The sequence below is a fragment of the Mus caroli genome, unplaced genomic scaffold (assembly GCF_978045245.1).
Source record: "Mus caroli unplaced genomic scaffold, Mus_caroli_1 scaffold_20, whole genome shotgun sequence".
Classification (NCBI taxonomy): Eukaryota; Metazoa; Chordata; class Mammalia; order Rodentia; family Muridae; genus Mus; species Mus caroli.
In genome coordinates, this window is record NW_028227275.1 from 55,293,970 (window position 1) to 55,320,498 (window position 26,529).

The 26,529-nt window shown below is 47.3% G+C and overlaps 1 protein-coding gene, 1 long non-coding RNA gene and 1 other non-coding gene across 19 annotated transcripts; 2 read left to right on the forward strand and 1 right to left on the reverse strand.

The window, feature by feature from the left end:
• Window positions 1-5,277: 5,277 nt before the first annotated feature.
• Sf1 (splicing factor 1) lies at window positions 5,278-18,791 on the reverse strand. 17 transcript variants are annotated; one of them, XM_021151296.3, is made up of 14 exons: window positions 18,362-18,789; window positions 16,653-16,781; window positions 14,021-14,096; window positions 11,038-11,190; window positions 10,748-10,837; window positions 10,236-10,419; window positions 10,028-10,143; window positions 9,822-9,929; window positions 8,698-8,878; window positions 8,168-8,441; window positions 7,864-7,923; window positions 7,578-7,757; window positions 6,630-6,818; window positions 5,278-6,259 (listed from the first exon to the last, which is right to left on the reverse strand). In XM_021151296.3, the coding sequence occupies exons 1-14, from the start codon at window positions 18,390-18,392 to the stop codon at window positions 6,042-6,044; spliced, it is 1,989 nt and encodes a 662-aa protein (XP_021006955.1). In that variant the 5' UTR covers window positions 18,393-18,789; the 3' UTR covers window positions 5,278-6,041. The 17 variants fall into 17 exon arrangements, with proteins under 17 accessions (XP_021006955.1, XP_085690164.1, XP_021006943.1 ...); XM_085834038.1 differs by having other exon boundaries at window positions 5,278-6,818; window positions 7,864-7,918; window positions 8,168-8,420; window positions 18,362-18,790; XM_021151284.3 differs by having other exon boundaries at window positions 5,278-6,818; window positions 8,168-8,420; window positions 18,362-18,790.
• A 220-nt stretch (window positions 18,792-19,011) lies between these two features.
• LOC110285266 (uncharacterized) lies at window positions 19,012-26,104 on the forward strand. The gene is made up of 3 exons (XR_015046183.1): window positions 19,012-19,154; window positions 21,694-21,817; window positions 25,818-26,104. It is a non-coding gene; the product is annotated as an uncharacterized LOC110285266 (long non-coding RNA).
• On the forward strand, window positions 23,064-23,123 carry LOC115030039 (U7 small nuclear RNA). Its single transcript, XR_003835631.1, has one exon. It is a non-coding gene; the product is annotated as a U7 small nuclear RNA (small nuclear RNA).
• Window positions 26,105-26,529: the final 425 nt, after the last annotated feature.

Here is a 26,529-nt window from a genome sequence, read left to right on the forward strand (position 1 = left end):
AGGCTCTCAGGCTAATTCAAAAGCTGGCTGTGCCTCCAGAGTAGCAGGCTGACTGAGGGGGAGAACTGGGTGTTCTACTCTGAAGGCCAAGAAGTTGGATAACTACAGGATGCTACTCAACTGGGCTCCGGGATAGCCAAGCAGTTTCTGAGAACTTTCTGCCCTTCAGCAAGTGGGGTTCTGGAGTCCCCAGGCAGCTCAAACTGTGTGGCCTAACCTGCAAGCCACTCAGGTCTTTTCAGGCTAAGCTCTGACTGCCCCTACCGTGGGCACAATGCCCTGCTCACTTCCTGGAGCCAGGTTATCAAATATAGCAGCCAGGAAGCAAGCACAGATGCTTACACAGATGGAGTGGGAATATAGCATGGACATTTTTCTCTACATTTTCCAGTGCCCTAGGACCTTGTGCGTGTTAGGCAAGTACTCTACATAGAGCTACGTTCCCCCGCTCTACTTCCATCTTTAGTTCTTTAAGTTGTATTTATTAATGTGTGAGTGTGGGGTACACAGACAGGGGTCAAAGGACAGTTCTGGCAAGTTGACTCTTTCCTTCACCTTGGGTTCCAGGGACCAAAGTCAGGCAGTCATCCGGCTTGTGCTTTTACCCAGGGAAGCATCTTGCCAGCCATGTCTTAGTCTTTCATAATTCTCATTTTTTCAGATGTTTATTAGCATCATGTACAACAATGGCTTTCATTACATCATGCATATGTATATATATAATGTATGTATTTTGATCATATTCACTCCCCATTCCTCTCTCTTAATGGATCTCACTTCTGATTCTCAACTAGCCAGTCTGCTTCTGTCGTGTGTGTGTGTGTGTGTGTGTGTGTGTGTGTCCCAGTGAAAACCACTAGGGCACTAGGGCAGCTGGCTTAAAGAAGCATGGATGAGAGGTCTTTACTGGGGCATGGACTTTTTTTTTTTTTCTTTTTTTTAAGATTTATCTTATGTATAAGAATATACTGTAGCTCTCTTCACACCAGAAGAGGGCATCAGATCTCATTACAGATGGTTGTGAGCCACCATGTGGTTGCTGGGAATTGAACTCAGGACCTCTGGAAGAGCAGTCGGTGTAACCACTGAGCCATCTCTCCAGCCCCGAGCATGGGCATCTTTTTTTTTTTTTTTTTTTTTTTTTGGTTTTTCAAGACAGGGTTTCTCTGTATAGCCCTGGCTGGCTGTCCTGGAACTCACTTTGTAGACCAGGCTATCCTCGAACTCAGAAATCCGCCTGCCTCTGCCTCCTGAGTGCTGGGATTAAAGGCGTGCGCCACCACACCCAGCGAGCATGGGCATCTTAACAATGCCTACACCACTGCAGAAAATGTCTCTTCCCTCACTCAGCAACCAACTACCCATTTATCATCAGGGAGGACTGGGGCCTTGGGCGTCTCATCCCCTTCCAAAACAGGATGTTGGCAAGACCAATCTTATGTAGTTAATCACAGCTGCTGGGAGCTCGACGGCCCTGAAGACCACATGATACCCCACTCTATCCTCCAGCTCCTATCTATGGCCTGTTCTACCATGTCCTCTAAGCCTTGGGGTAATATGAATATATCATTTATGACTGAGCATTTGAGTCACCTTCAGCACTCTGACCAGTAAGGAGTATCTGCAGTTACCACTGTGCTCCCCCCTCCCACGCAAAGCAAGGCCTCTGGGGTTAGATGGCCCAAGCAGGTAAAGTACTTGCTGCTCTTCCTGAGGACCCAAGTTTGGGTCCCAGAACTTGTCAGTAGCTCCTGTACTGCAGCTCCAAGGATCCAGTGCCCCCTTGTTATTCTGAGGCAGCTGCACACAGCATACATGTAACACATACACAAAGGTAAACTTGCTGAGCGTAGTGGCACACACCTTTAGTCCTAGAACTCAAGGCCATGCAGAGCTCTATGAATTGAAGTTAACCTTAACACTAATCTATAGCCACGATTATTGAGAAGGCAATTTGATGAGACCATTAAGACCATTTCACTAAATTACAGCAGTTGTTTCCCAAGTAAGACCTAAATAAATGCTCCTCAATCATGAGCATTTAACCAAGCTTACAGAACCATATGTGAATTTCTTCCTGTGGAGGTCTCCAATTTCAAACAGTGGCTGATTACTTCCAAGAGACTTGTCCCTGTTGCAGGAGACAGCTGCAACTATTCTCTCCCACCAGCCTGCAGAGCGCCTTCTAGCATTACAAGACAGGCTTGCTCTTCACTTCCAGCTTGTGACGGTTTAGGGCCTCTGTGACTTTCTGTGTGCATGCTAGAGGGTTAGTGTCCTGCTGGATCACGTCCCACCCAGATCCCAGGGATGGGTCACACTGAAACTGGAGTTAGAATAGTGATGAGCAAACTCCATATATCTCTATGTGCCAGTTTCATACAGGTTCTTGCAATCTGCCTCCGGAGTGCTGGGATTAAAGGTGTGCACCACCATGCCCGGCTAACCTGTTGTTTTTTTTTTTTTTAGAAGATTTATTATATGTAAGTACACTGTAGCTGTCTTCATACACCCCAGAAGAGGGTATCAGATCTCATTACAGATGGTTGTGAGCCACCATGTGGTTGCTGGGATTTGAACTCAGGACCTTTGGAAGAGCAGTCAGTGCTCTTAACCGCTGAGCCATTCTCAGCCCCTGTGGCAACTCTTTCATAAAAGCTTGTTTTGTTTAGGTTTAAAAAAAAAATTATTTATTATATGTAAGTACACTGTAGCTGTCTTCAGACACTCCAGAAGAGGGTGTCAGGTCTCATTACGGATGGTTGTGAGCCACCATGTGGTTGCTGGGATTTGAACTCCAGTCCTTCGGAAGAGCAGTTGGGTGCTCTTACCCACTGAACCATCTCACCAGTCCTTGTTTTGGTTTTTTGAGACAGGGTTTCTCTGTGTAGCCTTGGCTGTCCTGGAACTCACTCTGTAGACCAGGCTGGCCTCGAACTCAGAAATCCGCCTGCCCCTGCCTCCCAAGTGCTTAAAGTGTGCCACCACTGCCCGGCTTCATAAAAGCATATTAATTTGTGCTAACCATGGTGGGTTTCTTAACAGCCTTGGTTGGCCTAAAATTCAAAGATCCTCCTGACTCTGCCTTTAAGTGCTGGGATTAAAGGGTGCACCCTTGCACCCAGCCTTAGGTTCTAAGAATCAAACACAGGCCCTATAATGCTTAGTAAGCAATGTTTCAACAGTTGTATCACCATCATTTCTGTTTTTGAGACAGGGTTTCTCTGTATAGCATTGGCTGCCCTAGAACTTGCTGTCACCAGCCTGCCTCTGCTTCCAAAGTCACCATCGTTTTGTGGTTTCTAGCCTCTGCTTCTCTGCACCTCATTCTAAAGTTAGCTTGGGCTGTACTGTTCCCTGGAAGGCTAAGGTGGCCAGAGCTTTTCTTTAGTCACCAACCATAGCTTGTTATCCATATTACCAATTCACACTCCATCTGTATTCTCTCTATTGCTCCTAAACACCTTGCCTTTCAACACAGCCCATCCTACCTGATGTTCTCCAGCACAGGTTCTCAGGCCTGTCCTGCCTCTATCAAACCAGCCCCACTACCTGAGTACTCTATCTGCACGTACATCTACACACCAGAAGAGGGTATCAGATCACACTATAGATGGCTGTGAGGCACAACGCTGGGAACAGACAGTGCCCTTGAAGACTCCAGCCTCCCACAACTCCTCTAATCCAACCTGCAATCAACAGCAAGGGGGCTGTAAAATAATGGCCCCACACACCTGCAGACCACATCATGTTACAAAGCCAAAGGCTGAACAGCCCTGCCAAGTCAAAGGGCTACACATGCTTGTCACAAACTTTATCCAGGGACTTTCTGTAACCTCCATAGCAGGGCTCCCCATTCCTCTATTCTACACACCCTGTCTCAGCATAAGACCCCCAGTCTCAAACATACTCCTCTCACCACTCCTGCCCCTCACCTTCATTTACTCAGGGATATGGATACTTCATTTCCTAGATCCCTGAAAAAACATCCAACCCAGACCAAGTTGAAGTTATGTCTAAGTTTCCAATTAGAAACCTGGCCTCCCGACCTGAACCAATGTTGAGTTTCTGCTAAGTAATTGTCTTAGTCTTAGAAATAAACAGAGACCTCATGCTGTTTCTACTTGGCACGTCCCTTGCCAAGTAGAGGAGGTAGGGATACTGCTGCCAGCATCAAACACTGGTGTCTAGTTAAACATAACCCTGACACAATAGGACTGTGTGTTTCCTACCTAAGGCATGTAGGCCAAATGGATATTTCCTACCTCCTAAACACTGACACTATATGCACAGGTGCTTCTTGTAGCTGGGCCTTCAAACTTGCTCTTGGAAACTCTAACAAAGGCTGGCAGCAGGGTGAGAGAGGGGCCATTAAGAACACACCGCACAGGGAGGAGGGTAAGACCAGAGGATGGCTGAGCCATGGTTAAGTCATTTATTGATTTTACTTCTAAAACCCACACAGCGCCACTTTGCCGCTTCCAGAGCTTCAAAGAGCTAATTAACCACCCAATGAGCCCACCAGGGAAACCAAGATTGTGAGGGAAGCAATGAGGTAAAGCCAAGGTCAAAGAGGGTGGCCAGGCCCTGCCCCCACACTGTAAGGTTAAAGACAATAGGGAAAACCTCTAGTTGAGGGCTTGGTTAGGAAGGCTAAGTAAGGGTAGACAGTAACTGCACTCAAGCCTCTGGACAAACCAGCAGCAGCTGTATGAGCTGCCCAAAGATGTGGCTCTCACAAAGACACAAGGGGTAATTTTTCTAGTACCCTAAACAGGAGAACTGCAGAAGACTCTTTGTAGAGGTGGCCACTCAGCACAGGGCACCATGTTTCGTCCCTACTACTCCCCTAGACCTGCAGTCCTGGCAGGCTGAGAGCCACCAGCAGAGAAAGAAAAAAAGCCACTTGGCAGTTTTAATTTTAGCAGCTCTGTGCCGGACAAGCAGGATTAGTTAGCGTGACCTTTAGTGCTGATGCCTCCCCAGGTCCAGGTCCTTAAGTCGGGCAACAGCTAGGAGACACAAATCCTATCTAGAGCTCATCAATGTGGGGGTCGGAGCCCCAGGAAAAGGCTGTCCCAATGACAAAGGCTCCTAAAATGTGGAGTGAGCCGGCTTTTCACTTCTATCAACTAGAAACTTTCTAGAGACTAGGAAAAGTGAGGGCTGAAGCCACTCACACACGGGAGCTCGGGCCAGGTGTTACAACAAGGTAGGTAGGGAAAGCTTGGTGCTGAGGGTCAGGAAAAAGGTCTTAAAAGAAAAGAAACGGACCCGGAAAACCACACTGCTCTTTTATTCAATGGAACATCTCCCCCTTAGTGCAGTGTTGAATCAAACACAGAAAAAAGGCCCAGAGAAATTTCTGTAGATAACCCAGTGAAAAGAACGCGCATTACACAGTATTGTCAACATAATCACTCCATGAAGAGGGAAGGGGCAAAGCAGCAGAACCAAGAACAAGGGACACAAAGCCCCAGACACTGCAAAACGTTTGGACAGCTGGGGTCAAATAAAACATAAAGGGAAGCTTTCCAGGAAGGAGAGAAGCAAATGGGTTCTGAGGCAGCGTGGGTGACCAGAGCATGAAAAAGACTCCAGGCTGGCCTATGGTGGCTTGGGCTGTGCCCTGTACTGCTGGCAGGAGTGCAGGAAGATGTGAATCCCACTGCCAAATAAACCCTATTGAGCAATGAGTCAGAATTATCAAGACTCTTTAAAAGATGTCAAAGGTAAACCATCTATTTGAGTGTGGCTAAGGCCCTTCAACAATTAGAACCATAGGACCCCCACTCCCACCACCAAGCCTGACATTAATAGCCAAAGCCTGTGCCTAAACCATTTGCCCCTCTCCCTTTGGGAGGAGAAGAATGGAGACAAGGGGAAGGATCCTATCTGCAGCAGAAGACCGGGGAGAGCATCTCCTTGGACGGAGTCTGAAGAAAGGAAAAGATAAGGAAATAACAAAGGAAAAAGATAAAAATTAATAAAAATTTCACAATATGGAGCCAGCGTGATCCGATTCCGTCCACAAAAATAACTCAGGCTGCTTTGCCGAACCATCCTGTCCACCAGGGGCGCTGCTGAGGCTGTCTGCCTGGAAGGGTCACCAATGGGCGCGGAAAGTCCTCACTCTCATGGCTCGGGCCATCGCTGCCGCGGGGAGGGATCCTGGCGGCCCGGTTTGGGGAGAGGCAAAGGGAGTTGGGTGAGGAGAGAAGACAAAGAAGACACTCGATGCTACAGGGTGCCAGGAACGCTCAAGCTGGCGCCCTACTACCACTGCCCGTTTCCCAAGCGAGTCCAGTCACTTGGCCCAGCCCAGTGCGTGCACACACACACATGCGTGCACACACAATCACATGCGTGCATCCCAATGTCTGGCTCCATATGGTGAGGTTCGGCGTGTGTTTATACGAGACCAACTTTCTATGTATATAATATATATTTTCTTAAAAAAAAAAAAACAAAAAAACAAGTCTAGTTCTGTGGTGGAGGCGGTGGGGGAGCTGGAGGCATCCCGAAGGGCGGCATGCCCGCCACCCCCATGCCCATCATGGTGACAAAGTTAGAAGGGTCCATGGGAGGCGGAGGAGGAGGGGGTGGGGCATACATCATGCCGGCGGAACCAGGTGGCGGAGGCGGCGGAGGGGGAGGGGCCCCGGGCGGCAGAGGCGGCTGGACCCCGGGGGGCAGGGGCACCATAGTGGGGTTGCCTTGCATCTGAGGGGTTCCTGGAGAAGCTGCGGCAGCCGCCTGCTGCTGTTGCCATGGCGGGATGGACCCTGTGCCAGCGCTCGTGGTGGTAGTCGTCGTATCTGGGGTAGTAAAGAAGCCCAAGGTCACACGCGCGGGGGGTACACCGCGGCTCTCTGCGGCTGCTGCCTTGGGACAGGGGGGACGAGGGGCGCCTGCTCCTTGCTTGGCATGCTGTACGGTGGTGGGGGCGGGCGGGCGGGGCTGTCCTGGTGATGGGAGTGGAGGGGTGGGCAGGACTACCCTGGGGTCAGCCTCATGGTCTCTGGGCTTAACAAAGTAAGCCCTTTGTCACCAATGCCCCTGGAGGGGCTCAGGGGAAAGTTCCAGACACAAGAACCGGCTTTGACGTCCCTCCGCCCAGCCGCCGCCACCACCGAACGGCACATTCAACCTCAAGCCCACAGCTACTCTCTCCCCATCGGCCCCCTTCCCTTTTTTTCCCACAGTCTCTCAGGCCCAATCACAACCCCCTCCAGAACATGCATGCACCATCCCACTCTTGACTCCGCTCACAAGGCATGGCCAAAGCAGCAGCTCATTCAGCAGCTTAGCCTGGACTTCTGGTGCTCTATCTACAACAGCAAGCTCCCCTCCAGCCCTCCCAAGTCTCTCCCAAACACAACCACACCAAACAGCAGCTCTCCTCCCCAAGACACTCCTTTGGGCCAGGCAGCCTGGCTTTCAACCCCACTGCCCTTGTTGAGACCAGAGTCCTCAATGAAGGTGTCTCCAGCCTGTGTGAAATTATGAGGTTCTCGTTCCCCTCAGCCCTAGCCCACATCCCACCCACCCCCACAAGCCCAAAATATTCCACTCACTTTGCTGCCATGGCAAGGGGGTGCTGGAAGCCATACTGCTGCTGGGCGGAGGGGGTGGCGGAGGCTGCTGCTGCTGCTGCTGCCATGGAGGAAGAGGACCAGAGGGAGGAGGCGGGGGCTGCCCACTGGGAGGTGGCGGAGGCGGCGGCATCATGCCCATAGGCGGCGGCGGCATCATACCTGCAGACAGTAAGACCAGGGTCCTGGGCTTTAGAGAGCAGGGTCCTGGGCTAGAAGCCCCATTTGCTCCCAGTCCTAGACAGCGATCCCAAGAGAGTAGCATTACCTTTTCCTTGATGCAGGCGATAGACCCCAGAGCCCACAGGCGTACTTCCCAGGTACTGATCTTGATGGAAGGAAAGAGCAGGGACTTAGCAGGACATTTGAACTGGCCAGGCAAAACACCATAGCTTTCTCAGCTTTTTGACCCAAAAGTTCATGGGTCTCCCCGCACATATCCTCCATGAGCCTAGACCTCAGCAAGATTCTGAGTCCTAGCTAGCCAAACTGCTGTTTGCAGCTCACAGCTACTTGGCGTGAACCTATTTCCCCTCCCAAAGCCCAAGGTTTCTGGTCTGACACTTACTTACCCATTGGAGGAGGGCCATGGTGCCCAGGTGGGTGGGGGCCCTGGTTCATTGGTGGTGGTGGTGGCTGCATCCAAGGTGGTGGTGGTCCATTTGGGTTGTGCTGCATGGGATGCCCACCATGCCCACCTGTCAGGCTGGGTAATGGGTGTGGGAAGCTGTGGGGGCCACCTCCAGGCCCACCAGGACCACCTCCATGCATGCCATGGTAGGGCCGATTCTCTGAAGGACCAGAATTCATCCAGGGTGGGCGACTCTGAGTTGTAGACATGAGAGACTATGTGAGAGCATTTCCTGCCAATGTCCGCGCCTGCGCCCCCTGGTGGCAACATTGTTCTTCTGACTATGTCAGAGGACCAAGAACACATGGACAGGGTCCTCCCAAAGTGACCCCACAGAGGCCAGACATCCCAGAAAAACAATGTTGCCAGCTATATCCACCTCTAAGCTTTACCCCAAATCTTTGGCCATAGCTCCTTATCTCTGCAGAAGAGAATAGGGGAGCTAGACCAGAGAACTGCTCCAGGGCTCACCGGTGGTGGTGGGTTGCTGGCAGGAGCAGCAGGTCTTGGTGCACTGGCCAGGGGCGTGGTGGCAGGCCCAGAGGTGGAGCCCACAGATGCAGGAACAGGAGCTTCCCCTAGCTCAGCCATAAGGGACAAATATTCCTTATCCATCCGTGCTTTATCCTGAGCTGATTGAGGGTCGCCAGGCCTAAAGTAGGATCAGAAACACAAAGTAAGGAGAAGAAAATACCAACAGAACACTAATTCAGTCAAATGTGACCCCCTTTCTAATCCTTTACTAGAAACAGTTATCCAATGTCCATTTTGTGTCTATTTTTAACCACTGCCAGTCACAAAAGAGGCCTTGGATTACAGATTCCAGCAACCAACCACTGTACAAGACCCTCATCTCTCTCTTTTTTATTTTTTATACAAATGAGTATACTATAGCTGTCTTCAGAGGGCATCAGATCCCATTTCAGATGGTTGTGAGTCGCCATGAGAATGCTGGGAATTGAACTCAGAACCTCTGGAAAAGCAGTCAAGTGCTCTTAACCACTGAGCCATCTCTCTAGCCCCATCCTCATCTCTCCTGGTTTTTAATCAATCCTATCTCTATGGGGCAGCAGTTAAGAGCACTTATTGTTCATACAAAGAATATGGGTTCAGTTCCCCGTGCCCACATGGCAGCTCACAATCATCTGTAACTCCAGGTCTAGGCGATCTAAAGCTCTCTTCTAGCCTCTACAGGAACCAGGCATGCAAAATACAGAAGTACATGTAGGCATAGGCAAAACACTTAAATGAATGTAACTATAGTACCTTCCCTGTTTGAGAGAAGAGAATTTACACTATTAAAAGGACCTTATGGAAAAAAATCTTAGTCTTAAACTTAAGCAGTTAAGGTAAACCAGTAACACACCCAATGGAAACATTTATAGTCAGAGCGTAAGTTTTTGGACAAGACAACAAAAGACAATACCAGGAGGCGTTACACATTTGTAGTCTTCCTGAGTTTTAACTTTTATCACCCAGATCCACAAAGGATGCTGGCTCTGGTGCATGAGATGAACCATACGTGAGTCATTATAAAAACAAAGATCCTGAATACCAGTGGTTGCTGGAGAGCCACTTCAACAGCCAGGCCTCACCTCTGAAATTTGCAATCAGAAGCAATGTGACCAGCCCCTCCACACTTGGTACACACAGTAGTATTGGTAATGCTGCGCGTCTCTGAGCTCTGCCAGGGCCTTAAGATCCTGTTGAGATGGAGAAATCAATCAAACACCTGTAGAGACCACGTCCCACTTCAAAAAGGTTCAAGTTTCTATGTATTCTTCTCAACATTATCACTAACCTATTATCATCTTCCCGTAGAGTGCCATTCAAGCGAGCCAACTCTCGAAGCTGCATTTTCCGTAGATCATTCTGGTCCTCTGGGGTCTCAATACCCTGCTTCAGGATGTTTCTGATCTATTAAGATGCAGCAGCAGTTAGTTGTCAAAATACTTAGGGCCATCACCTAGGTTTCCATCAAGAAGCCCCCTCCTGGGCTCACCACACACCTGTTCTACTGCCTTTTTGACATTCTCCATCGTATTGGCAGTGACTAGAGCATGAAGAGGCTCATCTTCCCCTGGCAACATCTGACCATCTTTACGCCCAACTTTCCCTTCTTTCACTGATCCTTTTCCCCGAATCATGATCTTGGCGTTGCATTCCTTCTCAATGTTCTTCAGGGTGTTCCCTCTATCAAAGGCAGAAAAGACTGTTTACACAACCTGTGCAAACTCCTACTTCAGTAAAAAGGCTGGGCTGAGTAGACATTAGTGGGAAACTGCAAAATGCAGAGCGTGGGATCACCTAGCCAGGGACTCTGTTCAGAGTTCTACACTAAGGTCAGCTCTAACATCATCTCAGGATTTTACTTCACAGAAAACTGTGTGTGTGGTGGGATGGACACCTTGACACAAATCGAGTTTAAGCACAATCCAGCCAAAACAAATGCCACACCAAATTCAACAACAAACCCAAATACAATCAAAACCTAGGGTGCCATAGACTAGTAATTACTCACCTGGGTCCAATTAGGAGCCCCACAAAATTGATTTCTGGATATTCGTCTTGGGGGATCATTACTTTATCACTCACACGTGTTGCTGGAGGCCTAAGGAAGAAAAGATCATCACCATCTATTTCTGGGAGGTGGCACACATAATCCAAGCTCTTTATTTAAACTAATCAAGAAGAGTATATACTATGTAAGAACTGAGGATAATTTGGGCCAAAAGGTGAGTAGGTCCACCAAAACTGTCCCAGCAGGTCACATATGAACTCAGTGTGCCCTTTAATGTGCTCTCTGCTTACTTGTAATCTGCAGGTGGTTTAAAGTCTGGGTTGAGAGCAACCATCTCCGTAATAAGGGTGTGCCGCTCCTCTTCAAGCTTTTTGCGGGTACGGAACTCTCGCGTGTTAAGCCGCTTCCCCTCGCTGTTGTAGATTGGTTCAGGGGAAGGGGACCTGTGGGAGACAGATCCTCATTACTGCTCTGACCCCCACTCACCTTGCTCCCACACGGACTATAACAAGTCTCCCCAGCCCCTCTGCCTCTCAGATCCTAACAACACTCTTCGGAGGAACCGACCATAACGTGTGCTATTCAAGATCGTGTGGAATGAGGAGATGGAATCTGACTTAACGTTAAGCAAACTGTGGTGTATGTGAGAAAAGGGAAAAATGCTCTTACTTCTACGTGACCGGGGAAGAATCTATTAAAGAGAAACCTCTGGACCACAAGCGGCAAGAACAGGACCATCCTCTGGAAGCTTCTTGCCAAATGACTCTTTCATTTGAAAAAATATGTAATAACCAAACTTGATGAACCACAGAAACCCAAGTTATGGTGAACTGTGCCTATCAGGAAGAGCATCTGTACCCCCTGCCACATAGTGAACATAAGCTCGTTCACCCAAGCAGCTGGGACTCAAGCTACTGTAGCCACTTGGCCCCACAATGGAGAGATATGGTGCAAGGCTTCGTCTCTGCTTTTCCTTCAATGGCCTGGCTGGCTGTTCGAGGTGGGGAGTCTGAGTAGAGAAAACCGTTAAAGTGCTAACACAGCCTCTGCCAAGAGGCTGCAAATGCAAATTTAGTCAAACACTTGTCTAGGGTCTGAACCTGCCAACAGCAAGGGGGAAGGAACTACAATTCTCCACCAGAGTTTACAAGTCCAGAAAGCAGAAAGTTCTCTCTCATTTTTAAGGAGTAAAATGCTGTTACAAGCAAAAATTAAAAAAAAATGTATATATATATATAGATATATATATAAATGATAAAATGGTCAGTTTACCACAGCTAGACTTTTGCGGTAACAAAAAAGAGAAGTTACACTCCTAGAACTGAGTTAAGATTACAAAAAGGACATAGGTTTGATACTCTGTATGAAAATTTAGTAGCAGCTGCAAGAAGGGAAGAGACCATGTGGATCAGGTTATTTTAAAAACCATCCTGAAAAGAGTCCAGACTCCTACACCCTTGCTTTAGTTGAGAGCACTGTGCCTAGTTGGAGAGCAAGAACTGAACTCGGCTGCTCCCACTGTCTTCAGCCTAAAGGGAACCATGTCATACCAGGTTACACACACGATGGAATAAAAGGTCAGGTTTGTTCGTGGCTAATGACGCCTAAATGACACCTCCGTTTCTAATATCTGTATGAACTGTTAGCACAATTCAGTCATGGTAAACACAAACAAATGTTCCCAACTCATTAGACTGTCATCTTACACATTTAAATCTATAACATTTTTAAACATTTTAACTGTGCAAGTTAAGCAACATCAAAATAGCATAAAGTGGCTTAATTTTGAAATACACCTTAAGAAGTCATCTTATTAAGGTAAGAAACTCATATATTTCCCTCCAACCTGGGCTTAAAAAGCAAAAGCAATCAGGCATTAGGGCCTCTTTCAAAATTGAGCACACACAGGGAGGAAAACCCTGTCCTGGTTGTACTTATTTCTAGCATATCCACCCCATTGCTATCTAGGATCCAGTGTTTCTGGCTAATTACCAAATTGTACAAGAACCAAACTGGCCTTTTAAAGGCTTTATAACCATTTAACCTCTTCCCAAACTGTGGAAGTGAAAAGCAAAAGCTAGCAATCTAGAGGTTAGACTGGCCGGACTTCTTCACCTAGAAGAGGCATCAGAGACATCAACTGCACTCTAATCCCAGTTTTCCAGGAAGCAAACAAGGTTTGTTAAAAACTCAACCTTTGGAGGGATTGCCTGGTAACCTGTAGACATACCATTAAAGGGGAAAAGGCCACAAAGGCACGAAACAGTTGTGGTCTATAACCTATAATGTCAATCTTAAAAAAACTAAAAAATAAAAATCTTCAAATCAAAAAAGAAATGTAAAATTTCCAACCAAAATCTATATGTAAAAATATAACAAACTTGATAAGCAAAAGAAAGTCAATAATGGAGAAATCATTAGGTTCATTTGTTTCATGGTAAGGGGCAGAAGAACTGCATGTGACCAGGATAACAAAAGCCAGAAACACCTTCAAAGCAATCTTTTCAACTATGCTACATGCACTAAGAAAGATTTCAGTGGAAGCTTATTGTCTATTAAAGGACAAGACTTTAGCTGTTCAAAGACCTGTACCAGCCAATAAAATTCCACTTAAACACTCCTCTCTCACAGACATCTTAACTTTCCAGAGGTGAGAGAAACTGCACACTGAAATGGCATGACCACAGCTGTTTGAGGCCCATACTCCCTTTTAAAAAGGAAAAAGTAATAATTTAGGGGTTGGTTGCTTGCCTTCCCTTCCCAAAACCCGCAGGCAATGGCCAAGGCTGAAAATTAACTGGCAATGAAGGAAGTTGGTTAGAAATCTCCTGATTTTAAAACAATCTCAAAACCACAAGCAGGTAAGACTTCAACAAGCTTTGGCCTGCTTTTCAATTCAGTGATGGTTAAAAATACTCTCAAATCCCTGCATAACATACCCAATGAGAAAAACTACCCCCTGTGCTTTCAGCCAAAGCAGCCAGTGAAAAGGCAGGTTAATGGCCACCTCTCACTGTCCCTAGGGGTGGGCAAATTACCAGGTTAAAATCTATATGCTTACCAATTAGAAACCAGTTAACCATTTTCTTTAACTTATTCTCCCATTAAGAGAACTTTTCTAACTGTTGACTGAGCATACATTCTACTCTGGTCAGAATACCAGTCGTGTTAACTAGGATTTATTGAACTGACACAATATGTTGCCACCAGTAAAAACATATTGAGAAAAAAGGTAAAAGCGTTACTGTCAGCTGGTTAAAACTGTTTCCCAACCTGTCCTCAGGGTTAGGGGGGATGCCCAGGTCTCCTGTGCGCAGTTTACGAGTCAGGTCTTCTATCTGTAGTTGCACTGGAAGAAACCAGGTTAGGAAAGAAAAAAAAGGATGGAAAAAAGACAATGTTACCAAAAAACATCTCAAATCTCAATAACAAGCATGAAGAACTCGGAGACTTTGAAAGGGACGACTGATCAGTGACACACTGAGGCAAAAACCCCCAACCACCTAGCGCAGGAGTCCATCTACATCTACAGCTAATGTCCACCTCAAAATGGTTATCACTTAAGGAAGCAAACAGTTTGTTGGAAGAGGGGTTAGCAGTTAAGACTGTTCACTAGAGCTTACAATTGCAATTATCAGGAGGTAGTCACCTCTCCCTTCCCCACCAACACTTGCTTACGATTGGTGCCCCAAACCAACGGCATTTAAGATATCATCAGTACCTGCTTCCCACCAAACTCAGGGCAAAACTTAAGTTTCTATTTCTTTAATAAGTATTAAACACAGCCCAAAAGTACTCAATTGACATGGGACAACAAAAATAGCAGTTGAGCAAAGATCATTTTCATTAAGACCAGATTTAAAACTCTTTAAGCAAGACACTCAATAACCAATTTAACATCTTACAGATTTGTGTGTATACTTTCTGTACAACCAGATCTGTACTAACAGAGCTCCCCAATACCTGCACCCTTACTCCAATACTGAACAAACCACATACCTTTCTTCATAATCCAATGGGCCTAAGTAAGGTGCTGTAAACTTTATGATCCGCCCCCCCCCCCCCCCCGATAGGGTCTCAAAAACACAGCCCTGGCTGTCCTGGAATGCACTGTGCAGACCAGGCTGGCTTAGAACCCAGAAATCATCTGCCTTTGCCTCAGTGACTGGGTTAAAGGTGTGCACTACCTTCACCCACCTATGAGTTTATTTTCAGACCAGCTACTGATATCTTAGGAAGGTGTGTAGATGCTAAGTGAGGGTCAAGAGAATGTATATGGCCCCCAAGTTTGAAACATGAGAGATTCACTAAAAGCTATCAGTAACTCAGACAAAATTTAACACAGCACTAGGATAGCAAACCTAGAGTAGCTTCTTCAACATGGTATGTTACTGCTTCTGGTATGTGTTTTTATCATGCCCCAGGTCTCTGAGAAAGCAGTAACGACACACAGTTTACCTACAATTAGGTTTAATACATACCTTAAATACAGAAAATTCTAATTATCTGCATTAAAACATGTTTCACAGGACTATACAACATCTCCATGCTGAAATACTGATTAAAAAAAAAAAAAAAAAAAAAAACCGACAGTGAAGAGGATACCAAGGACCCCTGGACAAAGCAAATGTGCCATGGAGACACTGCTACTCTCCAAGCTCCTTCACGGCAACAAGCTCTAGGCTTGCAGCCAGACTAAGTTCAGCAACTTAACGTGAAAGTGCCATAGGGCAGCCTCTAGTTGTGGGATCTAACGTGAATAAACATCCAGCACTGAAGAATAAACCAGGAAAGGCTGCTTGCTACCTCCCTTGAAGTAAAAAGGCACCCTAGCTTCTAACTCTGAGTTTATCTACTTCAACAAAATATGTAAATGGTCTCTAAGGGCCTGATGCATTAACTGGGCCTCCAGAGGAAGAGGGAGCTGTAAAGCACTGTTTCTTAGCCTGTTCTTGGGCTGTGGGAGCACTAAGGACATAATGACACCTAAGGCTTGGGTGAGAGTAAACAGCAGGAGGAAGCAGGATTAGTAGTAAGTACTGTGAGAAGCAGACAATCCCACGCCTCAAAATCCTCAGCAATCTAAAAGCCAGGAAACGAAGACCTCCAGATTCAGAGCACATTAGCCTTGAAGCTGTCTGAGAAGGCCACAGCTCAATGGACTCAACGAGGTTTCTGCCCCAAAGAGGATGTTTACTTGGTTAGTTGAAAATGTTTATCAAGTGCACTTTTTGAGACAGCAGGACAGATATAAAACTTCCATTTATTATGACCTTGGATTTTAAGTAATTTTGAGGTTTAATTCTGTGGACAGTAACCTAATTTTTAAAATTCTGCCACCACTTCATTTCAAATCAAACAGTAAACCCTTCCCAGCAGAGTCCTTTAGTGGTAAATAACAAGAGCCTTTGTTTTAAGACAGCTCTCTAAAGATGGAACAAGAAAGGATACTGAAGGGAAGGATTAAATTCAACAAAATGGGCAAACTGCAAATGCTTTCCAAGACACTTTTTGCTTAAACTATTTTGTACCTACAAAAAAACAAAACCACAATTTTAGGGAAAGGGAACCATGACATTATGGTGACAGGCCATGCTACAAAAAAACAACTGGTTTACAATACCTGCAGTGTTCTCCACTGGGGCCTGTCCAGAGGAAGAGAGCATTCACCTCACCAATGAGCAAGAACAGCAGCTGAGAAGGGGGCTGCCGAGCTAAGAGCAGGCCCAAACAAGAAGCTGCAAATGCAGGACTGGCCAAGCAAATCACGGATTACACAGCTATGAAAGCATAGCTCATCACACCTTGTTCCCATGACTAAAATCTTAAGACTTTCAGCAGGTTCATCACTCAGAACAATCTGCAGTAATCTGAAGATGCACCTGGATGTAGAACGTGTATTTACCTATGTACGCTCTTTCCTGTTCCCGAGTCAGTCCAGGGGGGATAACTGTGGGCATGCCTGGAATCACTGTCTTCTGCTCCATTGTGTCTTGGTTCCATCGGCTCCTCTTCCTCTTCTTACTTGGGAAGTCTAAAGACAGACAGAGTCCATCAGGCAGAACTATCAACCAGAAGGCAAGAAGTTCCTAATTAAAACTAAACTGAAATCACCTAAATTTTTAAAAGGAAAGAAATCTCAGAGGTCAGAGAAAACAAGCAGCCATTATAAAGATCCTCCTGTCAGGAAAGTTAAGGAACAGTTCACACTTAGTTCTTTTATAATGAAAAAACTAGAGAATGGAACAAGGAACACATTTCTTTTGTAGTGTGTTAACATCAGAGTCTCTGCATATATTAGGTAAGAGCTCTATCTACCACGGATGCATATCTCCAACTCTTTGGATCTTTTGTTTGGTTGGGTTTTTTTGTTTGTTTGTTTTTTGAGACAGAAGTCCCTTTACAGAACCCTGGCAGTCTTAAACTATGTAGACTGGCATCAAACTCAAGAGAGCCCCATGGTTCTCTGCCTCCAGAGTGCTAGGATTAAAAGCATGAACCATCATGCCACTGCTTCCAAAGTCTTAATGCATAGAAACCCAGAAACAGAAGTGTTAACAGATACATATTATCAATTCTGAATGCCTTAAAGGGCAGAAAAGAGGAAGATGGAATGAGGCCCACAAAGCATTGGCACTCAAGCTACAAATCTCTTGCTACACATTACTGTGGGAAACATGCCATCCTTCAATATGACCATCCTTACTCGCGGAAAGATCAGCATTCAGTTTTCCTGAACAGTGGACACTTGTCATCAGATCTCTGATTTATTACATTCTTCCCTACATTTACCACACAAGGTTTTCTACTTCTCAGATTACAGGCCCAGAGAAAAAGCCTTTTAAAACAGCACGGGGAAAGCTGGTCACTCTGAGAACCTTCTAGAAAACAAAAGGAGAACAGCCTTAATAAATGATCGAACTCAAGCATCCCTAGTAGCCTTCCGAACTCGCCTCATTGTGAAAGGAGACACTCTCGCCACGGGGCTGCTAAAAACCATCAAGGGAGCCACTCACACCACATCGTCCCGTGGACCTGACTCTCCTGTCCTCCATAGCAGGAGCTCAGGGGGCAACAGGTGGCTTCTTCCAAAACTACCACAATTGCGCCACCAAGCCTGAGCGCCTCACTGCGTCTGCGCGAAGAACGCTTCCTCCCGCCCTTCTGGCTCTCGCGGTGCGCGTGCGCAATCGAAGCCTCCCAACCAGGCCGCGCGTTCCCCGTGGCGCGTCCGCCCGGGCCTCCCGTGCGCGCGCGCGCGCGGTCTCGCCGCGTCCAACCGCGGTGGCGTTGCCCCTCCGTCGGCCGGTCCGGTTCGCCCGACGACTCTCGCGCCCTATCGGCCCGACTCACCTCCGCCGCCACCGGGCTGGCCCGGCTGCTGGTCCTGGCGCGGAGGCGACCCTCGCTGAAAAGAGCGGCGGCGGCGGCGCGGGGGCGGCTGCTACGGCGGGTACGAGACCGGGGGCGGCGGCGGTGACGGCACCGCCGCTAAGGACAAGGCCGTGGTTAGGGCCCCCGACGGCGGCGGCGGCGGCCCGAGCGCCAACAGGCTGGGCTCGAAGCTGCCTCTGGGCCCAGGAAGTGGGGAAAGGCCTGGTAGGCCCAGCTTACCCAGCGGCGTGGCGTTCGCTCCGGTCGCCATGGCGCCCCAGGGGACCGGCAGCAGCGGTTCCTCGTCCTCCGCGGCGGCTTCTCCTTCACGAACCTTCCGGGAGCTGGGGGTGGGGGGGAGGGGACCCGACTACGCGGCTGAAGAGCGCGGGGAGCCCGTCCTCTCACGCGGCGGGCGGCGGCGGCGCCAGACGCACAAAGAGGGAGGAGAGAGGACGCCGCGGGGGCGGGCTCGGGGCGGAGGGGCCGCGGCCTGGATTGGGCCGGCCCGAGGTGAGGTCGGAGGCAGAGGCCTCCGATTGGTGGAGCACTGGCTCTTTTCACTATGCGTCGGGATTGGCCGAACCGTTAGGCCCGGCGACGAAATGGCGGCGGGGCCGGGGGAGCTGGGAGGTGTCGCAGCGCGCACTCCTTGTTACTGCGCCGACTGAGGCCAGAGTGGCGGGGAAATAGGAGGGGGCAAAGTCTGTGACGTGAAGAGAACGGCTAGCTCATTGGCTGAAACCGATGGAGGTAAGCTATTCGGCCTCGTAGTGCCACACGATTGGCTGAAATGATTCCCCTCCCCCAGGAACCAGCCGCTCGAGAATGGAGAAAGCCGGGAGGAGAAGCCGGAACCAAGGCGGAGAGCAGGGGTGCGCATGCGTAGGGAGGGCACGCGGGCTCCCCGCCCCCTTCCCCAGAGGGGCGGAACAGGGGCCTTAAGTGACGTTTGTCATTGTGTTAGAGGTAACTAGGGACCGCGGGGAAGGGGCGGGCTCGAGCTGACGAACTGGATATGTCGACGCTGCAGGTAGAGTAGAGAAAGACTTCCTGTTTTCTCTGAAAAATAGTGTTACGGAATGGCTCTAAAATAGGGTAGTTGGTGGGTGTGTTTAAAGACTTTATTTCATTCCGGTACAAGGTAGCCAAGTAGCCTGTCACCCGAGAACTTGAAAGGCTGAGACAGGAGAGCTGACATGAGTTTGGGGCTAACCTGGGGTACAGTATATCTCAAAAAATCCAGGTTCAATGGCACATACTGTAATCCTAACTCTTGTAAAGGAAAAGTCAGGCGCTCCAAGTCCTTCTTAGAGGGAGAGGGGAGAAAAAGTCATTTCAAAAGTTAGTCTAGCGCTGGGCGTGGTGGCGCACGCCTTTAATCCCAGCACTTGGGAGGCAGAGGCAGGCGGATTTCTGAGTTCGAGGCCAGCCTGGTCTACAAAGTGAGTTCCAGGACAGCCAGAGCTACACAGAGAAACCCTGTCTCGAAAAAAAAAAAAAAGTCTAAAAGTGTGCACTTCCAGGGAAATCTCAATGTGTTGGAAATTTGTTTCCGGTACCTTAAAATTACCCATGAAAATGGTAGGGAACTTGTAAACGAGTCTGAGGTCAAACATGCCTCCCCGTGAAATAAACATGAGAGTAATGAAACAGGTTAGCACAACATAATAGAACTGGGGATAGATAGGGTTCTCACAGTGGGGTTATTTAGACCCAGTAGGGGAAACAATGTTTAATATGTAATTAGAGTGGCTAGAGAAATGGCTTAGCAGATAAGACCAGGCACTGGCTACTCTTCCAGAGTCCCAGGTTGGATTCCTAGAACCCACGTGGTGACTCAAACCATCTGTAACTTCAGTCCCAGGGAATCAGAGCCCTCTTCTGGCCTCACAGGCACTGCATGCATATGGTGCACAGACAAAACACCCACACACATGACATAAGTAATCTTTTAAAATGATGTAGAAAAGTAGACATGGAGACAACAGAAGGTTTGGGGTAATCTAGGAAGAAAGAGACTACAAAGATAAGAAACTCAAGTATGGGGGATGGTTCAAGTCAACAGACTATGACAGGTAGGGAGGAAATGGCCATAGAACAGAGAAAGAGCAAGTATCTGGGCAGAAAATACAATTGAGTGGTAGAGCTAGCACATGTAACTCCCAGATTACATCAGCAGACATGTAAAAGTAGAAAAGCCAACTGTAATACCAAGAAGCCTGTCAAACTAAGCAGAGGAGGGACCGGCTCAGCCGTGAAGAGTGCTGGATACTCTTCCACACCAACCAACAACCATCTCACTTCTGTTCCAGAGGATGACGACTCCCTGTTCTGGACACCTCAGGCACTGCTCTTACAGCTGGTGCACAAACATACATGTAGATAAGACACTGATACACATTAAAATAATCTCTAAAGATTTAACAACAACAACAAAACCCCCACAGTAGTAGAATACTTGCTTAGTATGGCCAAGGGCCTCAGTTCAGTCCCAAATACTGAAAGCCATTATGTAGCTGGCCAGAGCAGGCTGTGGTAGTTTGAATGAGAGTGGACCCCTTAGACGTCTTTGAATGCTTAGCCCCAGTTGGTAGATCTATTTGGGAAGGATCTGGAGACGTGGTTTTGTTGGGGGAGGTGTATCACTGCAGGTGATTTCAAAAGCCCACACCGGGCCTAGTCTCTGTCTGTCTCCCTCTCTCTGCTGATTCAGTATAAATTCTCAGCTACTAGGACAGAAGCATGCCTGCTTCCTGCTGCCATGCTCCCCACCAAGGTTGCCATGGACTCAGCCTCTGAACTGTAAGCAATAAGCTCTCTCTTCTCTAACTTTCCTTGGTCACAGTGTCTCTTCACAGCAATAAAAAAGTAAGTGATGGTGGAGACATAGCATGGAAACTCTTGGAACCTTGATCAATCATGACACTAGGAATGTCAAGGAGCACTTAGGCCATGGTCCATCCACAGCCTGTCCACCATGGCTTCCTGCCCATCCAGGGATAGGACTGCACACCAGACCCACTGTGCTTTGGGGTGAGTGTGGTGCTCTGGAAAGTGTGCAGGCTGCCAGTGAACTCTCCTCTGTCAGGAGAGGTAACTGAAGTCAATGAGACACTTGCAGAAAACCTAGGACTTGTGCACAAATCCGTGAAGGGAGTTGGCTGATCAACATGACACTGTGTGATTGTTCAGAGCTGGGTGAACTAATGAGTGAAGAAGGATAAGAAATAATGAAATCCACTGAAGAGTGACCATGGCACCACATACCCCAATCAGTGGGAGGTGACCTGCTCTAACATACTTGTCTTAAGTGAGTAGAGGATAGAAGGCTTGAGAGAACTTTCAGCAGTACTGATGGAGACGAAACCACTCTTGACAATACTACTTAAGGAAGGAAAAGCCCAGCTTGCTAATGGGTGCAGGTAAGCACTGTGTACATACTTTTGTAATATATTAGATACATATTTAGACTAGGGATTTAGCTCCAGTCTTGAGAATTCATGAGATCATCTATGGGAAAAAGTAATTATAAAGTTGGATTTGATGACAAGCCACTGTTTTAATTCCAGCACTCCACAGACAGAATTCAAGGCCAGCCTGGTGTGTGTGTAACAAGTTCCAGGCCAGCAAGAGCTACATGATGAGACCCTACCCAGTGATTGTAAGAATTCCAAAATTCAGGATAACAATGCTGTAAGTCTTGCATAATATTCTAATCCACCCATATCTATCCCTGGGTTTAGGTCAAGAGACTTCATGTACCTTCTCATTGGAAACAGTGTCAGATGAAGGACAGTGCTGTCTTCATTTTACCATGTGCAGCAGTGATGGCTGCTGGGTTTACAGTGGAGCACTGACTCTGCAGCACAGCAGGCAATGAAACAATCATCCTGCCGAGTCAGGACAGAAGGACGCCCTGGTAGGGACAGAATGACACCCTGGTAGGGACAGAATGATGTGGCTTTGGCCCTGGGACAGGGCCAGCAGGTGTGGGCTTAAGACTTGTTTGTATAATAATGTACATATTTTCACATTCCTCTGAGGAATGTCCTCTCTGCTAACAACATTAATAACTCCATGATAACCAGAAACAGCATGAGTCTGGGAGGTGAAGGTGTGGCTAATGTCTCAGCATATTGGTAAAAGCTGGGACCTTTAGGACACCCTTAAGGCTGTGGAAAAGAACTCTAAAAACATGAGTTTGAAAATATATAATTTCTCAACTATGCAAAAATATAAGGATGCAATATGAATTGCATAAGGGGCTTCACAGATCTAAAGGAACAGAGGCAGCTGCACTATGAGCCAGCTTGTGAGAAAGACACTAAGGAAATAAAGAGTGGTGATCGAAAGCTGAGATCCCACTCAGCTAAGTTTTTGGGTTTTGTTTTGTTTTGTTTTCTGTTTAGGCTTACAAATGCACGCAGTTTCCTGAGCTCAGGGTCAGCCTGGGACAGAGATAGTTTAGGTCCAGGTGTGGTCAGAATGGCACTCTCAGGGTAAGATTTACAAAGCTAGAATTACAAAGGCAGGCAGATCTCTGAATTCTTTTGCAATGTTTAAAAAAAAGAAAAAATGTACTTGTTATTCTTTTCCTAAGAATCAAGGAGCCTGGGTTATAGAATGCTGGTTCATATGATAATCTGGAATAAAGAACTGAATATGTAAATAAAAAATTGGATTTTTGGTCTGCATGACCTAAACAAGCAGAAAGTGACAGCAGTCCTTCTTTAGAATGTTTTCTCTAGTGAGAACTAAGTGTCTGGAAATCTTGAGAGAGTGAAAGCAGCGTTTCTGACAGGGTTTCTGATTGTGCTTGGAAAAATCCATGGAGCACGAACATAGCTCTTTCAGAATTTTTTGGTCAGAAATCCCAAGAATTACTGACACAGTCTTTTAGAATGTTTCCCTAGCAGCTATCCATAGAAGGCTGTCTGAAGAATGATCATAGCTCTTTTACCATTTTTTCAGGCTTTCTGATTTTGATCAGAAAACCCAAGAGTTACTTTAGAATTTTTCTAACAGGATTTCTGACTTAGTCAGAAAATCCAAGAATTTTTTTTATAGCAGTTTTTCTGACTTCAGAAAACCCATGAGCTATCCAGAGAGTTTTTAGAATTTTTACTACCAGAGAGAGCTGTCGCAACCACGGTTTTTAGATTGGGGGCTTGGGGGTGGGTGGGAGGAGACTGTCTAAAGAGCAGAACACACACACAGAGACACAGAGAGACAGAAACAAGAACACAGAGTCTGGAAAGCCATCTCAGCAGAACTTGGCAGCCAGCTCGGACCCACAGTTTAACTGTTGCACTGCTTCCAAACACTCCTCTCAGAATCCAGACCTAGCTAGTGCTGGTCCTTGGCATCATCCTCTTCAGAAGGCATAAACCAAGGCAGGATAATTATGAGTTTGAAGCTATACACTATATAGTTAGGCCTCATCTAAAAGAAAAAACTAATTCAGGAAATGGCAAAAAGACCAAGGAGAGCGGCTAGGTTCCCTGATCCCAGCACTGGAGTTCAGACTGGGGCCTGTCTCAGGAAGTGGAGTGGGAAACTGGGGAAAGGCACAGGAGCTCAGAACAGGAATTGCTCTTGCAGAGGACTGAGTTTGGTTCCCAGCTTCCATGAGAAGTAGCCCACAACTGCCTGTAACTTCTGCCCCATCAGGCACTGCACTCACGGGCACATAGCTACATGTGGATATATACACATCATTAAAAATAGTAAAAACTGGGCTGGTGAGATGGCTCAGTGGGTAAGAGCACCCGACTGTTCTTCCAAAGGTCCAGAGTTCAAATCCCAGCAACCACATGGTGGCTCACAACCATCCGTAACGAGATCTGGCGCCCTCTTCTGGAGTGTCTGAAGACAGCTACAGTGTACTTACATATAATAAATAAATAAATATATCTTTAAAAAAAAAATAGTAAAAACTAAGCCGGGCGTGGTGGCGCACGCCTTTAATCCCAGCACTGGGGAGGCAGAGGCAGGCGGATTTCTGAGTTCGAGGCCAGCCTGGTCTACAAAGTGAGTTCCAGGACAGCCAGAGCTACACAGAGAAACCCTGTCTCGAAAAACAAAACAAAACAAACAAACAAAAAAAATAGTAAAAACTAAGCCGGGCATGGTGGAACACACGCCTTTAATCCCAGCACTTGGGAGGCAGAGGCAGGCAGATTTCTGAGTTTGAGGCCAGTCTGGTCTACAGAGTGAGTTCCAGGACTACACAGAAAAAAAAAAAAAAAAACAAAAAAAACCTTTATGTTGACAAGGCAAATATGAATAAATAAAATAATAAAAAGAAAAACCAGGGGGAAGGTGGCTCAGTGGTTAAGAGCTCTGGCTGTTCTTCCAGAGGACCTTGGTTCAACTCCCAGCAACCACATGGCAGTTTACAACCATCTATAGGTCCAGTTCCAGAGCTTCTGATACCCTCACACCAACATACAGACAAAACACCAATGTACATTTAAAAAAAGATAAACCAAATGTGTGTGTGTGTGTGTATGAATGAGTACTCCCCCTGGGTGTGTATGTATGCATCTTTGTACCCTGTGCATGCCTGGTACCAGCAGACAGCTTTTTTGACCAGAACCCCCTAGAACTGAAATTATAAGACAGTTGTGAGCCACCATGTAAGTACTGGGAACCAAACCAGCCAGGGTCCTCAGCAAGATCAGCAAGTGCTCTTGACCACTGAGCTCTCTTTCTACAGCTCCCCCCCCCAACCCCGCCTTTTTTTTTTTTTTTTTCCATCGAGACAGGGTTTCTCTGTGTAGTCCTGGCTGTCCTGGAACTCACTCTGTAGACCAGGCTGGCCCCGAAGTCAGAAATCCACCTGCCTCTGCTGCCCAAGTGCTGGGAATAAAGGCATGCGCCACCACTGCCTGCCCCTACTCCCCTGCCCCCTTTTAAATAGAAAAAGGTGACAGCTCTGTGATAAAAGCATAGGCCCCAGGACCTATCTGTAGTACAACAAAAAAATAACAAAAGGTGAGTGGGACTGGTGGCACATGCCTGTAATCGTGCCTGTAATCGCAGCACTTAGGAGGTGGAAGCAAAGAGATAGCTGTCAAAGCCATGCTGGCTATAGGACATCCTGCCATAATGAAAACAAGTAGTAAGAGAAGGTTCTGCCTGCAGGTCACATGGGAGACTCCTGCTTATCGGGTAGAATCCTCTTAGGGCTTTTTGTTTGAGACACACACTATGTAGTCCTGGTTAGCCTAGAACTTGCTGCATAGACCAGGCTGACCAGGAACTCACAGAGATCCAGAGATCTACTTGCCTCTGCCTCCCTAGTGCTGGAATTAAGGGCTATGTACTGTGCCCAGCTTGCCCTCCCCCCTCCTTTTTTTTTTTCCAGACAGGGTCTCCTGTCCAGCTTGGCTTCAAGCCACTATAAATTTCAAATGGATCCTCCTCTCTTTCCTTTTTTTTTTTTTAAAGATTTATTTTATTATTATACCTAAGTACACTGTGCCATCTTCAGATAGACCAGAAAAGGTCGTCAGATCTCATTACGGATGGTTGTGAGCCACCTTGTGGTTGCTGGGATTTGAACTCATGACCTGTGCCAGGAAGAGCAGTCAGTGCTCTTGACTGCTGAGCCATCTCACCAGCCCTAAAAGTCTTTTCCTTTTTTTTTTTTTTCTGTTTGTTTTTTGTTTTGTTTTGTTTTCTGAGACAGGGTTTCTCTTCCTAGCCCAGGCTGGCCTCGAACTCAGAAATCCGCCTGCCTCTGCCTCCCTAGTTGTGGCCTCCCTTCCCCCAGCCTGGAACCTGCTTGCTCAAGGGTGGAGCTACCGGCTCATTCGTCCTGCCACGCCTACTGCTGGAACCTGCCTTTGCCGCCTGGAGGCACACACGTGTTCGTCCTGCTACTGGACCCTGAGTTACTTGGCGGGATATTGGGTTCCCTCCCCCTTCCTTTATAACTGAGTGTCTGAAAATAGTAAAATTGAGCCTTGATCAGAATGTTTGTTGTCTTGGCTCCATTGTTTCTTCCGCCCTGTCTAGATTCCTCTCTTTTCAGCGAACTGCCATTCTCAGTTGAACCGTTCGTGTTGTGGACTGAGGGCAGGCCGCAACACCTAGTGCTGGGATTAAAGGTATGTGCCACCACTGCCCAGCTGTTTTGTTTTTCTGAGACAGAGTCTCACTATGTAGCTCTGGCTGATCTGGAACTCACTCTGTAGACCAGGCTGGACTAGAACTCACAGAGATCTACCTGACTCTGCCTCCCGAGTGCTGGGACTAAAGGTGTGCACCACCACAGCCCAGCTAGTCTATCCTTTAAAGGAAACAGACAGGAACTTGAAGAAGCCAGTTATATTAATAGTCAAAACCAGAGAAAGAATTGCCTTCTCCACCCCAGGGTCCCCTGCTAGGGAACAGTGCCA